The sequence below is a fragment of the Hyperolius riggenbachi genome, chromosome 3, assembly GCF_040937935.1.
Source record: "Hyperolius riggenbachi isolate aHypRig1 chromosome 3, aHypRig1.pri, whole genome shotgun sequence".
NCBI classification, from domain to species: domain Eukaryota; kingdom Metazoa; phylum Chordata; class Amphibia; order Anura; family Hyperoliidae; genus Hyperolius; species Hyperolius riggenbachi.
This window is the reverse complement of record NC_090648.1, coordinates 398,515,531-398,528,708: the sequence shown is the minus strand read 5'-3', so window position 1 is coordinate 398,528,708 and position 13,178 is coordinate 398,515,531. Positions and strand designations below refer to the sequence as shown.

At 47.9% G+C, this 13,178-nt stretch overlaps 1 protein-coding gene across 6 annotated transcripts in view; it reads left to right on the top strand.

The window, feature by feature from the left end:
• The window catches only part of TENM2 (teneurin transmembrane protein 2), a 4,210,084-nt gene that overhangs the window by 3,543,428 nt on the left and 653,478 nt on the right, over positions 1–13,178 (top strand). For all 6 annotated transcript variants that reach the window (XM_068277420.1, XM_068277423.1, XM_068277418.1 and 3 more), the window contains one exon: positions 12,827–13,002. In XM_068277420.1, the coding sequence (XP_068133521.1) occupies positions 12,827–13,002 (176 nt within the window). The remainder of the gene's footprint in view (positions 1–12,826; positions 13,003–13,178) is intronic.

Here is a 13,178-nt window from a genome sequence, read left to right as displayed (position 1 = left end):
GATCCGCTCAGCTGCCTGCGCAGGCAGGCAGCTTTTGACCACTGTTCAGGTCTGCATTCTGCAGGTCTCTTAAAGAGAGACCTTTTGTCAGTTTTGCAACTTGCTGCTGCTAGGGAATTTGCACACGTTGGTCATGCAAATTTCCTAGCCACATCCTCTGTAGAGTGGGGCCGAACCTCCGATTTTCGGTTCGCGAACCGGGTTCGCGAACTTCCGCGGAAGGTTCGGTTCGCGTAAACATTCGCGAACCGCAATAGACTTCAATGGGGATGCGAACTTTGAAAAAAAAAAATTATGCTGGCCACAAAAGTGATGGAAAAGATGTTTCAAGGGGTCTAACACCTGGACCCCCAGGTGGAGGAGTGGGATACATGCCAAAAGTCCCCGGGAAAAATCTGGATTTGACGCAAAGCAGCGTTTTAAGGGCAGAAATCACATTGAATGCTAAATGACAGGCCTAAAGTGCTTTAAAACATCTTGCATGTGTATACATCAATCAGGTAGTGTAATTAAGGTACTGATTCACACTGACACACCAAACTCACCGTGTAACGCACCGCAAACAGCTGTTTGTGTAGTGACGGCCGTGCTGGACTGGTGCGCACCATGGTGAGAGTGCAGGTTTTGGTGGCTTTACAGCCCATATGGTCGCCTGGCTGATGTAGCTGAATGACAGAACAGTGACTGTCCAGCTGATCAAATTTGGTCTGACCACAATGAGGCAACGACCTTATTATCGTGAGTGTGCCCCCCGAGACACTCATCTAGGCGCCGGTCATTGCTTCATTGTGATACGCAATTCCCTTCACCACGGCAAGGTAATGATCACGAAGGGGAATGGGCGCATGTACATGCCTTTTCTTTTGTTTTTGCAGCTGCCCGCAGTGCAGCCAGAAAAATTAGGCAGTCATGTACACGCACCAGAAAAATTATTACAGCGGCCAGCCTAAAAAATTCAGCAATCCGCCTGGAGTCCCGGACCCTGTTGGTGGTGGCGGAGAAGGTAGTCAAGCGGCCTGCAGGCAGACATGCTGTGTGGAGGGACTGGGAGCGACTTAGTCTTCTTGGGGCAGGCCAGGCAGCCAGTCACACGGCGTGCAGGCAGAGATGCTGTGTGTGCAGGGACTGACTTAGTCTTGGGGCGGGCAGCAGCCCTCCGGGATCCATGCCTCATTCATTTTGATAAAGGTGAGGTACTTAACAGTTTTGTGACTTAGGCGACTTCTCTTCTCAGTGACAATGCCTCCAGCTGCGCTGAAGGTCCTTTCTGACAGGACGCTTGTGGCAGGGCAGGAGAGAAGTTGGATGGCAAATTGGGACAGCTCTGGCCACAGGTCAAGCCTGCGCACCCAGTAGTTCAAGGGTTCCTCATCGCTGTTCACAGCAGTGTCTACATCCACACTTAAGGCCAGGTAGTCGGCTACCTGCCGTTCCAGGCGTTGGTGGAGGGTGGATCCGGAAGGGCTACGGCGAGGCGTTGGACTAAAGAACGTCTGCATGTCCGACATCACCATGAGATCGCTGGAGCGTCCTGTCTTTGACTGCGTGGACACGGGAGGAGGATTAGTGGCAGTGGTACCTTGCTGGCGTTGTGCTGTCACATCACCCTTAAAGGCATTGTAAAGCATAGTTGACAGCTTGTTCTGCATGTGCTGCATCCTTTCCACCTTCAGGTGAGTTGGTAACAGGTCCGCCACTTTGTGCCTGTACCGAGGGTCTAGTAGTGTGGCCACCCAGTACAGCTCATTCCCCTTCAGGTTTTTTATACGGGGGTCCCTCAACAGGCAGGACAGCATTAAAGACGACATCTGCACAAAGTCGGATCCAGATGTACCATCCATCTCCTCTTGCTCTTCCTCAGTGACGTCACGTAAGTCAACTTCCTCCCCCCAGCCGCGAACAATACCACGGGAAGGTTGAGCAGCACAAGCCCCCTGCGACGCCTGCTGCGGTAGTTCTCCTGCCGCTGTCCCCTCCTCCTCCTCCTCCCCCAAAGAAACACCTTGCTCATTATCCTCTGAGTCTGACTCGTCTTCTGCACACAACTTCTCTTCTTCCTCCTCCTCCCCCCTCTGTGCTGCCGCAGGTGTTGAGGAAACAGCTGGGTCTGATGAAAATTGGTCCCATGCCTGTTCCTGCCGTAACTGTTCCTGGTCACGCTCATTCGCAGCTTCATCCGCCACTCTACGCACAGCACGCTCCAAGAAGTAAGCGTATGGAATCAAGTCGCTGATGGTGCCTTCACTGCGGCTCACCAGGTTGGTCACCTCCTCAAACGGCCGCATGAGCCTGCATGCATTTCTCATCAATGTCCAGTTGTCGGGCCAGAACATCCCCATCTTCCCAGACTGTTTCATTCTACTGTAGTTGTAGAGGTACTGGGTGACGGCTTTCTTCTGTTCTAGCAGGCGGGAGAACATGAGCAGGGTCGAATTCCAGCGAGTCGGGCTATCGCAAATCAGGCGTCTCACCGGCAAGTTGTTTTTCCGCTGAATTTCCGCAAAGCGTGCCATGGCTGTGTAAGACTGCCTCAAATGCCCACAGAACTTCCTGGCCTGCTTCAGGACATCCGCTAAGCCAGGGTACTTTAACACAAATCTTTGAACAACTAGATTCATGACATGTGCCATGCAGGGTATGTGTGTCAGCATCCCCATATGCAAAGCGGCAAGCAGATTGCTGCCGTTGTCGCACACCACGTTGCCTATCTCCAGGTGGTGCGGGATCAGCCACTCATCCACCTGTTTCTTAAGAGCAGCCAGCTCCAGTGTGACTCTCCGCTTTGAGGCAAGACATGTCTAAGATGGCGTGACACCGTCGTACCTGGCATGCAGCATAGGCCCTGCGGAGCTGGGGCTGTGTAGCTGGAGAGGAGAACTGCCACTCAGCCAAGAAGGAGGAGGACAGCGAAGAGCATGTAGCAGGAGGAGAGGAGGTGGCAGGAGGCCTGCCTGCAAGCCGTGGAGGTGTCACAATTTGGTCCGCTGCGCCCTGCTTGCCATCGTTCACCAGGTTGACCCAATATGTTAATGAATTGGTGCTTGCAGGCCAATCTGCTGATTCGCCTTGTCAGCCAAAAGATTTGTTGCCCATAGCAACCACAAATAAAGAGGTTATTTCTGTCAAGTCTGAAATGTGCAAAACCGTTCCGTATGATAATCAGTTCAATGTTTCTCTTGCCACTTTAGCTTCTAAGCAGATGCAAGAGAACTGCCTGGATACGTCTCTTGCATTTAAACAGACATGCAAAGTGGCTAAAAAGGGAAAAATTAAAAATTGCAAGCATCTGAATAAAACACTCCCTAATGATGTGTACAATGATGTTGCTCAGTCTCCGGGTTTTTTGCCCCAATCCAAAGCTTATGTGGATCCTATTATAGGTAGGATCGCACACTATATTAAAGCAGTTAAAAAATCTGTTCTGGTTCCTGATCTCCACCCATATGGAGATTATCTAGATACTGGCTTGTTTGAACCTCCATTTGCCTCATGGGACATTGGGGCCTTGATGGAGGAATTTGATTTTGATTGGAAAGCCTTTTGTGATTTTTACATAGCAAAAAGGGAACATGTCTTGATTGATTGTCTTGATTCTATGTACCTTTTGATTGATTCCGATGAATGTGACGAGGGTGATGTGGATCTGGTGATTTATGTGTGGCAGACGATTTTGGATGAGTTGCACACACACCAATCAATTGATTCCAATAAAGAAACATCGTTGTCGGATGATTGTTCCTGCCTTTCTGGGGTAAAGCATGTGAGTCTTGACATTGTGCGATCTGAAATGAATGGGTGTACCACTGTGGTTGATTCCTGTGCGAATCCTGAAAGAGTCTCTCCTGACTGTGTGCAGTTTGAATCTATGCGATTTAATGCCTGTTTCTCGGATGTTCCTGCAGATTGTGATCAGCATGAATGTATCAGTTTTTTCAAGGATGTGTGGGACCCCTTGTTATTTAGAGACAGATCTTTAAGATCTTCCATCTGTGATCCTGCTATGGGAAACATTTCTAAATTATGCAGCATCAAAAGTAAAATTAATATGTCTAATAAAGTTTTTTCTGATGTTGTCGCTATTTCTACTGCTAATGCGTCTTTGTCTCACCCTGTTCACACCTGTAAGGGCCCGTTGCCTGGTGACAGTTGCTCCAGTGTTTCTGTCCTGAACGCCTTACAGTCTGCCCCGCAGATCGCGGAGGTTTGCGCTATGGAAGCATCAGTTTCACAACCTAAAGCGATTTTTGATTCGCAAGTTTTGCGTTCTGACTCCTCGGATTTGACATTGTTAGCCAAATCTAAGAGTGAGACAGCATTTCGGTTTTGAGAATCTGATGCTGAAGCTTTTTTGCTTTGCCCAGAGAAGCTTTCTCTGAATCTGCCCTGTACTATGAATGAAAACATGATCTCCACTCGCACTGACATTTGTGAGTCCCTTTCTTGTTCTGAGGAAAATGCTGACTCTGAGCCCTGTACTCTGGATGAGTTAATATGGCCTTGTTTAGAGTCTCCTGCAGTGTCCCTAGAGGCTCGTCTAGGTATTGCTACTATACTCACCTGTTTTTCTGCAGTTTTGGAGTTGCAAGCTAGTTTGACTGCTACGCAGAATTCTGGGTGCAGTGAGATTAAAGTTAGGGAGTCAGTGTGTGTTCCAGTAAATATTCCTGTACATTCCGCTCATGATGATGAAATTCAGTCTCAGTTTATGGTGGAACCTTCCCTGGGACATCTGTCCTGTCCACAAAATAAAGTTCCAGTTTTGCCCTGTAACATGGATAGTTCAGAATCCTTCTTAGAAAACTTGGAAAATGATGTTCCTGAGGTCTTGTCTGATGTCCTGGAGACCTCCGAGTTCCTCCCAACGGGTGCAGAACTTGTAGGAGATGTCTCCTGCCCCCCAAGTCCTTCTGAGGTGTTGCCCACTTCAGTAGGCATTGCTGTTGTGCTGACTACCTTTGCAGCTCTGGTGGAGCTTCACTCATATGTAGTCAATGATGATATTATTGTCACAGAGATTTCTAGGTTTGAGTCCAAGCCTTCTTTTGAAAGTCCAGTGCTTGAGACCACTGCTCATGATGATTCTCTGCCCGGTTCTGCTTTTGGTCTTGTCGTAACGGACTCTGAGGTTGGCAGTTCCTCGACGTGTCCTGAGGTTCCCCTTGGGCTAGTGTACCCCGATGTGTTCTGTGACCCAGAAAGCCCAAGTGTGTCTCGGTTGCCAGCCTGCTCAGATGCTTCCTCGGTGGAAACCTGTTCTGATGTTGCCTGCATGCCCAGAGGTGGTCCCTGAAGGCCCTGGTCTTGATGCTTGTCCTGGTAATTCTGAATCTGGAATTGTCATTGTTTCCATAGGGGTTCTTGATAGTTCTCCATGTGAACCGGGTGATCGTTCTGCCCTCCTGGGATCTCTGCGGAGCTTCAAAGTGTTCTGGGAGTTCCTGGGAGAAATATTTCCTGGTACCTTGGATGAGATCAGCAGTGGGTGCTTTGTGGAAAGGGACACTTCGAATGGGTATTGTGGCAGGTTTGGTATTTTTGGACGGTCCCTGGAAGGTGGTGGGCATGGCTCGGTGGGTGTCGATGGCTTCTTCTCTGGCATTCACAGTCCTGATGGGTGTTACACTGAGACTTGTGGTACTGATGGGCATGTTTCGGTGGCTTCTCCTTCCGATGAGGTCGCAGCTTTTTGATGCAGGCAGGCAGCTTTTTGACCACTGTTCAGGTCTGCATTCTGCAGGTCTCTGGAAGAGAGACCTTTTGTCAGTTTTGCAGCTTGCTGCTGCTAGGGAATTTGCATACGTTGGTCATGCAAATTTCCTAGCCACATCCTCTGGAGGTTTGTACTATAAATACCATGTGATATCACAGACCTGGGCTGGTCATAAGGGTTAGTCCTGTGAAACACTCCTGGAGTGTCAGCCTTGCTCATTGTTTAAATATTAGCTTAGAGTAATTCCTGGGACTGCACTAGGCAGATTCCCTAGTGCAGTTAGGATTGCATATCTGTTTTGTTTGTCTGTTGCGATTGTTCTGTCCCAGCGGTGGTCGACAGGAAGTCGTTCTGATCTTTGTTCTTAGAGTATTGCTGGAGCAGCGGTTGCTACCAGCTATCTCATCTAATCTGTCTTGCCTGGATCGCACTCGCCTTGCGCTAGTGCTGTGGATCCGTCTCTCTCACTTATTCCTGTTTTCATGTATCTGTCTTGTCTGCTACGTACGCTTGCTGGAGGCTCGGTGAGGTAACCGTTAGCAAGCGCTCGCGTCCTCTGTTTCATGTTTTTCTGTCGGTGGTTAGTTAGGCGTGCTTGTCTCTGTTGTGCTTAACACGCGGAGACCGCGCATAAATGCGTGCACTGTTGCGAATGAGTGCAGTGTTCGCGTTTAGTTAGCGTTTGTTATTTTCCTTATCTTCTCATTGTATGATTTGCTGTGCCTTTGCTACTCTCATGCTCTGCCTTGCTGTAGCCTTGTGTCACCTCTGGCAATCGCCTCTCCCGCGATTGCATTCCTACTTCATATCTGCTGTTGTGTATGCATCGTCGCGGGTTGGCGACTAGTTTGGTGCACACACATACAATCTGTCCCTTTTGCTCAATCTCTTCACAATGGCTTCTCTTGCGATTGCGTTCTCACTTGGTTTCCTCCGTTGTGTGTCCACCGTCGCAGGGGGGCGGCTAGATTGGTGGACATACATACATTCCTCATCTGTGCTTATTCAGTCTTGTGTCGCTGTTAGCAATCGCCATCTCTGGCGATTGCCTTCTCACCTGTTCTTCTTGGTTGTGTGTTCATCGTCGCAGGGTGGCGACTAGATTGGTGGACAAACATACCCTCTGTCACTTTGATCTCTCCCTTTCAGGGCTATCTTGCCCTGCGTTTCTTCCCTTCGTGCAATTCCTGTCTGGCGTGTGTGGCAGGGCATAGGAGCTGTTCCTCTGCATTCCACAGCTCCACCTGCCGACAGGAACTTCCCTCTACAGGTGCATTGCAACTTTTGCTGGGTTCCCTCAAATTATACGCTTGTGGAGGATTTCCGCAGTGTCAGCGCACACCCTGTGCGCTGATCACGGAGAGAATTCCACAATAATTACACAGGTACAGTACAAAATCAGAAGGCAAGAGAATAGTAATGATTCAGGCAGAGGTTTGGCAACTTAGATCAGATGGGCAGAAGTACAGAAACGTAGAGCAGAATCAGAGTCAGAGATAAGCCAGAGTCGTACACAGAATATCAATAATACAATAAGGCAATAATCCTAGTCTTGTGTGAAATCTCTGGTTTCCTCCCAGATCAAAATACACCGGAACTAGTCTAAGGTCTGAGCGCTAACACTGACGTATTTGCAACAGCAGACAGTTTGCAAGTGAGCAGAGAACGCTTATGAAGCAGCGAGGAGAGCCCACAGCCACGCCCCTGCCAATCAGCCAATTCGGGCGCTGTGAGTCTCTCCTGACGTCAGCCGACCGGCAGGTCAGCTGACGCTCCTACTTCCAGCATAAAGGTCCTGTCTCTGCGCACGCCCGCGTGAGACAGCGACCCTATGAGCAACTGACAGTCCCATCCCTGGCGTGCTAGACGCCAGCGGAACGGATGAGGCCTCAGTACCTACCGAGAACAAAGGCAGCTGCAGAGGTATCCTGCGTAGCCACAGCCGCCATCATAGGGGATGTTACAGTACCCTCCCCTCTAGGCATGGACTCCGGACACGAACCACCTGGTCTTTCAGGATGTAATCTATGAAAGTCCTCCCTGAGTTCTTCTGCATGCATACGAGAAATTGGTACCCAAGATCTCTCCTCTGGCCCATACCCCCTCCAATGAACCAGGTACTGTATGGAGTTACGTACCACCCGAGAATCCAAAATCTGCTCTATCTCGTATTCCAGTTCCCCATCAATCACCACAGGGGGGGGGGGGGGGGGCGGGGAATCCACATGCCTGGCAGGTTTCAAAAGGGACACATGGAAAGTCTTGACACCTCTCATGCTGGGCGGAAGTGCAACCACATAGGTTACGTTATTGACTTTCTTGGATACAGAGTATGGCCCTATAAATTTAGGACCCAATTTAACAGAAGGTTGCTTTAAGGCCAAGTGCCGGGTAGACACCCACACCTTATCACCCGGTGCAAAGTTCCACTCTACAGAACGTCTCCTATCTGCCTGTCTTTTCTGGGTAGCGAAAGCCTTTTTTAGATTATTCTTGACCATTTCCCAGATCTCTCTTAGTGTTCCCTGCCACTCCTCCAAAGCCGGGAAGGGAGATGAGACCACAGGCAGAGGAGAGAACTTTGGCAATCTTCCTGTTACAACCTGAAAAGGGGAGAATCCTGAGGAAGCACACTTCAAATTATTGTGGTCAAATTCTGCGAAGGGCAGAAATTTGACCCAATCCATCTGAGCCTCTGCCACGTAACACCTAAGAAATTGCTCTAGAGCCTGATTAACCCTTTCGGTCTGCCCGTTTGTCTGTGGGTGGTAGCTGGAGGAAAATGATAGATTCATACCCAAATGATGACAAAAGGCCTTTCAAAATCTGGAAACGAACTGGACTCCCCTATCTGACTCCACATTCTCTGGAATCCCATGTAATCTAAAAATGTGGTGCATGAAGAGCTCCGCCAGTTCCTATGCAGTGGGGAGTTCGTCCAAGGGAATTAAATGGGCCATCTTGCTGAACCTATCGACTACCACCCATATGACTGTTTTCCCATCAGACCTAGGCAATTCACCCACAAAGTCCATGGACAAGTGGGTCCATGGTTGCTCTGGCACTGGAAGTGACTGTAGTGTACCCACAGGAGCCCGTCTGGACGACTTACTCCTAGCCTACACAGAGCAACTACCGACAAAGTATTTACAATCAGACACCATAGAGGGCCACCATACACATCTATCCAGTAACTCCAGAGTGCGGGCCATACCAGGGTGACCGGCATTTTTAGTATGAAACATATGGAGAATTTTGAATCTAAACTGTAGTGGCACAAATAAAACCCCATCTGGTTTCCCCTCAGCAACCTCTTGCTGGAATGAGTTCAATATAGAGGCCCAATCTTTCCAGCTTACTATCTCAAGGGGGTCAGAGGACTGCTCAGATGACCCCTCAACTCGGATCTCGGTAGCGCCTATGGTAACTTTCTCCAAACAATGATGACGACAGTGGGAGGACCAACTTACTAACTGCCTGGAACTCCAGTCGAGGGGAGTGTTTTTTAAGTCACGGCATACCCAGAATAACAGTGGAGGTGGACATTTTGAGTACCAGAAATTGTATCTGTTCCTTATGCAAGACTTCCAGTTGACATAACACTACCGGAGTCTGGGTAAGGGATTGTTTCTCTTGCAATGGGGAATCGTCCATTGCGGTGATCTGTACCTGCTGTCCCACAGAAATAAGCAGAAAACCGAATTTGAGAGCAAAATCATAAGCCATAACATTAACAACGGAACACGAGTCTATGAAGGCCTGGGTGGAATGAGTCTGTCCCTCCCAGGTGATAGAACACGGCAGAAGCAAGAGTTTATTGTTTAGAGGTACGACTGGATCGCCTAGGGTAGTACCTCTAGCTACTCCTAGGCGATCAAGTTTTCCGCTTTCTTGGGACAGTTGGATACTATATGCCCTTTCTCGGCACCCTGGGCCTGTTTCTGGTAGCGAACTCGCCGATCAATCTTGATGGCCAATGATATGGCCTCATCTAAAGATTTGGGTTCAGGGTGACATCAAATCTGCTACTGCATCAGATAACCCCGATAAAAAGCAATCTAGTAAGGCGTACTGACCCCACCTGGCTGACACAGCCCACCTCCTAAACTCAGCAGCGTAAGTTTCGGCTGGATTGTGCTCCTGCCTGAGGGTCTTTAGTCTCCTTTCTGATGTTATAGCTAAATCAGGATCATCATATATAATAGCCATAGCTTTAAAAAAATCCTCAACTGAGGTCAAAGCCTCATGACCCTCTGGGAGACTATAGGCCCAGGAGGACTGTGAATCGCCAGATAATAATGTTTTAATCAAAGTGACTCTCTGAGTTTCTGTACCTGAAGAGACTGGCCTTAGCTCAAAGTAAGATAAACACCGATGTTTAAAATTTCGGAAGTCAGAGCGATGCCCCGAGAACTTTTCGGGAGGGGGCATCCTGGGCTCAATGGCAAGAGGGGATGACACTTGTGCATTAGGTTCTTTCAGACGGTTAACGGATTCAATCAGCTGGTTAATCTGAGTCTGCTGTACATTAACCGTCTTGATAAGATCGTTAAGGGTTGTGGTCAAGAGTTCAACCCGATTGCACAGTGCCTCCATACTTGTTATGTTATACTGTTATGTATTTACTTGTTATGTAATTACTTGTTATGTTATACTGTTCTGTAACAATTGTATAACGTATTGGCGTAGCAACACAGACATCTGATTATTGTGTGATGTGCAGAATCACCAATAATGCAGACTCTATACCTGATTATGTGGTGATCTGCAGTATCACCAATAATGCAAGTATAGAAAGCAGAGATGTAATGACAATAGTGTTTGGTGCAACAGTAGAGGGTAGATCTCACCAGTGGGACTGGAGAGAACTACCAGAGGAAATGGCAGATAGTTTGACTAAACCTCACCAGTGGAGCTGGTGGGTACTATCTGCAACCAATCTGTGCTAGGCCCCACCAGAGGAGCTGGAGGGTACTAGCCAAGATAGAAGCTGGGTAGCTAGGAGCCCACACCAGAGGGGCTGGTGAGCGCTATCAGCAACAGTAACTCAATAGTAGCTAGACCCCACCAGAGGAGCTGGTGGGTACTACCAACAATAGTAACTAGATAGTTTAGCTAGACCTCACTAGAGGAGCTGGTCGGTACTATCAACAATAGTAACTAGATAGTTTAGCTAGACCTCACCAGAGGGGCTGGTGGGTACTATCAGAGCACCTCTCCAGTGACAAGGGCTCACTGGAGAGTAGAAGGGTCAGACAGGCAAGGTTCAGCAACAGAGAGGCAGGTACAGTACAAAATAAGAAGGCAAGAGAATAGTAATGATTCAGGCAGAGGTTCGGCAACTTAGATCAGATGGGCAGAAGTACAGAAACGTAGAGCAGAATCAGAGTCAGAGATAAGCCAGAGTCATACACAGAATATCAATAATACAATAAGGCAATAATCCTAGTCTTGTGTGAAATCCCTGGTTTCCTTCCAGATCAAAACACACCGGAACTAGTCTAAGGTCTGAGCGCTAACACTGACGTATTCGCAACAGCAGACAGTTTGCAAGTGAGCGGAGAACGCTTATGAAGCAGCGAGGAGAGCCCACAGCCACGCCCCTGCCAATCAACCAATTCGGGCACCGTGAGTCTCTCCTGACGTCAGCCAACCGGCAGGTCAGCTGACGCGCCTTCTTCCAGCATAGAGGTCCTGTCTCCGCAAGCATCCGCGTGAGACAGCGACCCTATGAGCAACTGACAGTCCCGTCCCTGGCGTGCTAGACACCAGCGGAACGGATGAGGCCTCAGTACCGAGAACAAAGGCGGCTGCAGAGGTATCCGGCGTACCCACAGCCGCCATCATAGGGGATGTTACACCGCCCTAATGTAACATTTTCCCCCTTGAGAGTGTATTAAAATACTTTACCTGTCTGCTGTCACCAGCCAGGGTGCCCATACATCTTCTGCATTTGTGTTGCCACCCCATATTGCATGTGGGGCATGTGTGGAACATCACACATGCGCCACCTGCTCTTTGTTGGTAGCAAGTGAAGTGCAAATGCAGAGGATGGATGGCCACAGCGGCGGGAGACAGTGGACAGGTAAAGTATTAATGCATGGACAGGGAGGCACATTTACATTTGGGATGACAACGCCAGGGGTTCCGTCACATTCGTCTCAAAATCGCACGTCGTTACTGCCGCGCATCCGATCGACCATGTTGGCTCAAGATTTTTCAGCATGTCAGATCAATACAGTCAAACAATTTTAGACCAAAATTGTTTAGATTGTTGATAGGGCATGCTTGTGGCAGCACCAATTTGCATCCAATTCAATAATAATTATAAAAAAGGATAGTCAATTCACTGGCTGCCAAATTGCGATATGTATGGTCACTTTATTCTCAGAATTGCGATTTCCACCAAATGCAAACACGCTGCATGCAGTGTGTTTGTGATTGGCAGAAATCGCAATTGCCTTGCAATTGCTGCTGTGTGAGTAATACAATTGAATTACATCTGCTACAGTGCTTTGCTGACCGCCAGCAATCAGCAAAGCACGAATCTGCAGTAAATCTGTGCAAAGCACATTCATTATATAGGGGAATAGATATATTGTAATCTTATCTCCCAGTACGCTGGATTCCGAGTGTTCTGGGAGGTAACTGTTACGATGTAACAGTGTTTTGTTTTATATGTTTTTTTTTGTTGTTGTTTTTTTTTTTTAAACTGAATGATCACTGCCATTGGGTTTGACAGCAATCATTCAGAAATTCTGGCACTTTGGCTATGGGAGGACTTCCTCCCATACACCAATTGCTGCACTGCATGCGGCCATCTAGGGTTGCGCATCGGAACGCGAAGATGATTATTTACACTCCTGTGCAGAAATTGAAGTTCTGCGGGGCGTAGATATATCGTCAGCACACAAAAGTGGTTAAATCAGCTTTTGCTACTTTGATGTCAAGAAAGAAATGCTGTTGGATCACCCCAGCTCTCAGACATAAAAGTTATATTAAAAAAAAAAAAAATCTATACTAATGCATTCTCTTTACTTAGAAATATATGAATGTATTTTAGAGCTTTTAACCATTGTTCTTACAGTTAATGCTGTTAAACTGATTTCATTTTAGTTATGACAATGAAGGCCGACTGACCAATGTAACCCGTCCAACTGGCGTTGTTACGAGTCTTCACAGAGAAATGGAAAAATCAATTACTGTTGACATAGAGAACTCCAACCGGGATGATGATGTCAGTGTTATAACCAATCTGTCTTCAGTTGAGGCATCATATACTGTTGTTCAAGGTAATTTATGCTCAAATGTTGTCATTTTTTTTTTGCTTCATGTTTGTTAGAAAAGTTAACGATTACAATGAAATGTTTTCTAAAAAAATGATTGACTTCCGTCTCTAGCGTCTGCATGTGAAGACGCAAGAGGAAGCAACTCAGCTACGCCAATATTATTCACATTGCACATGGGT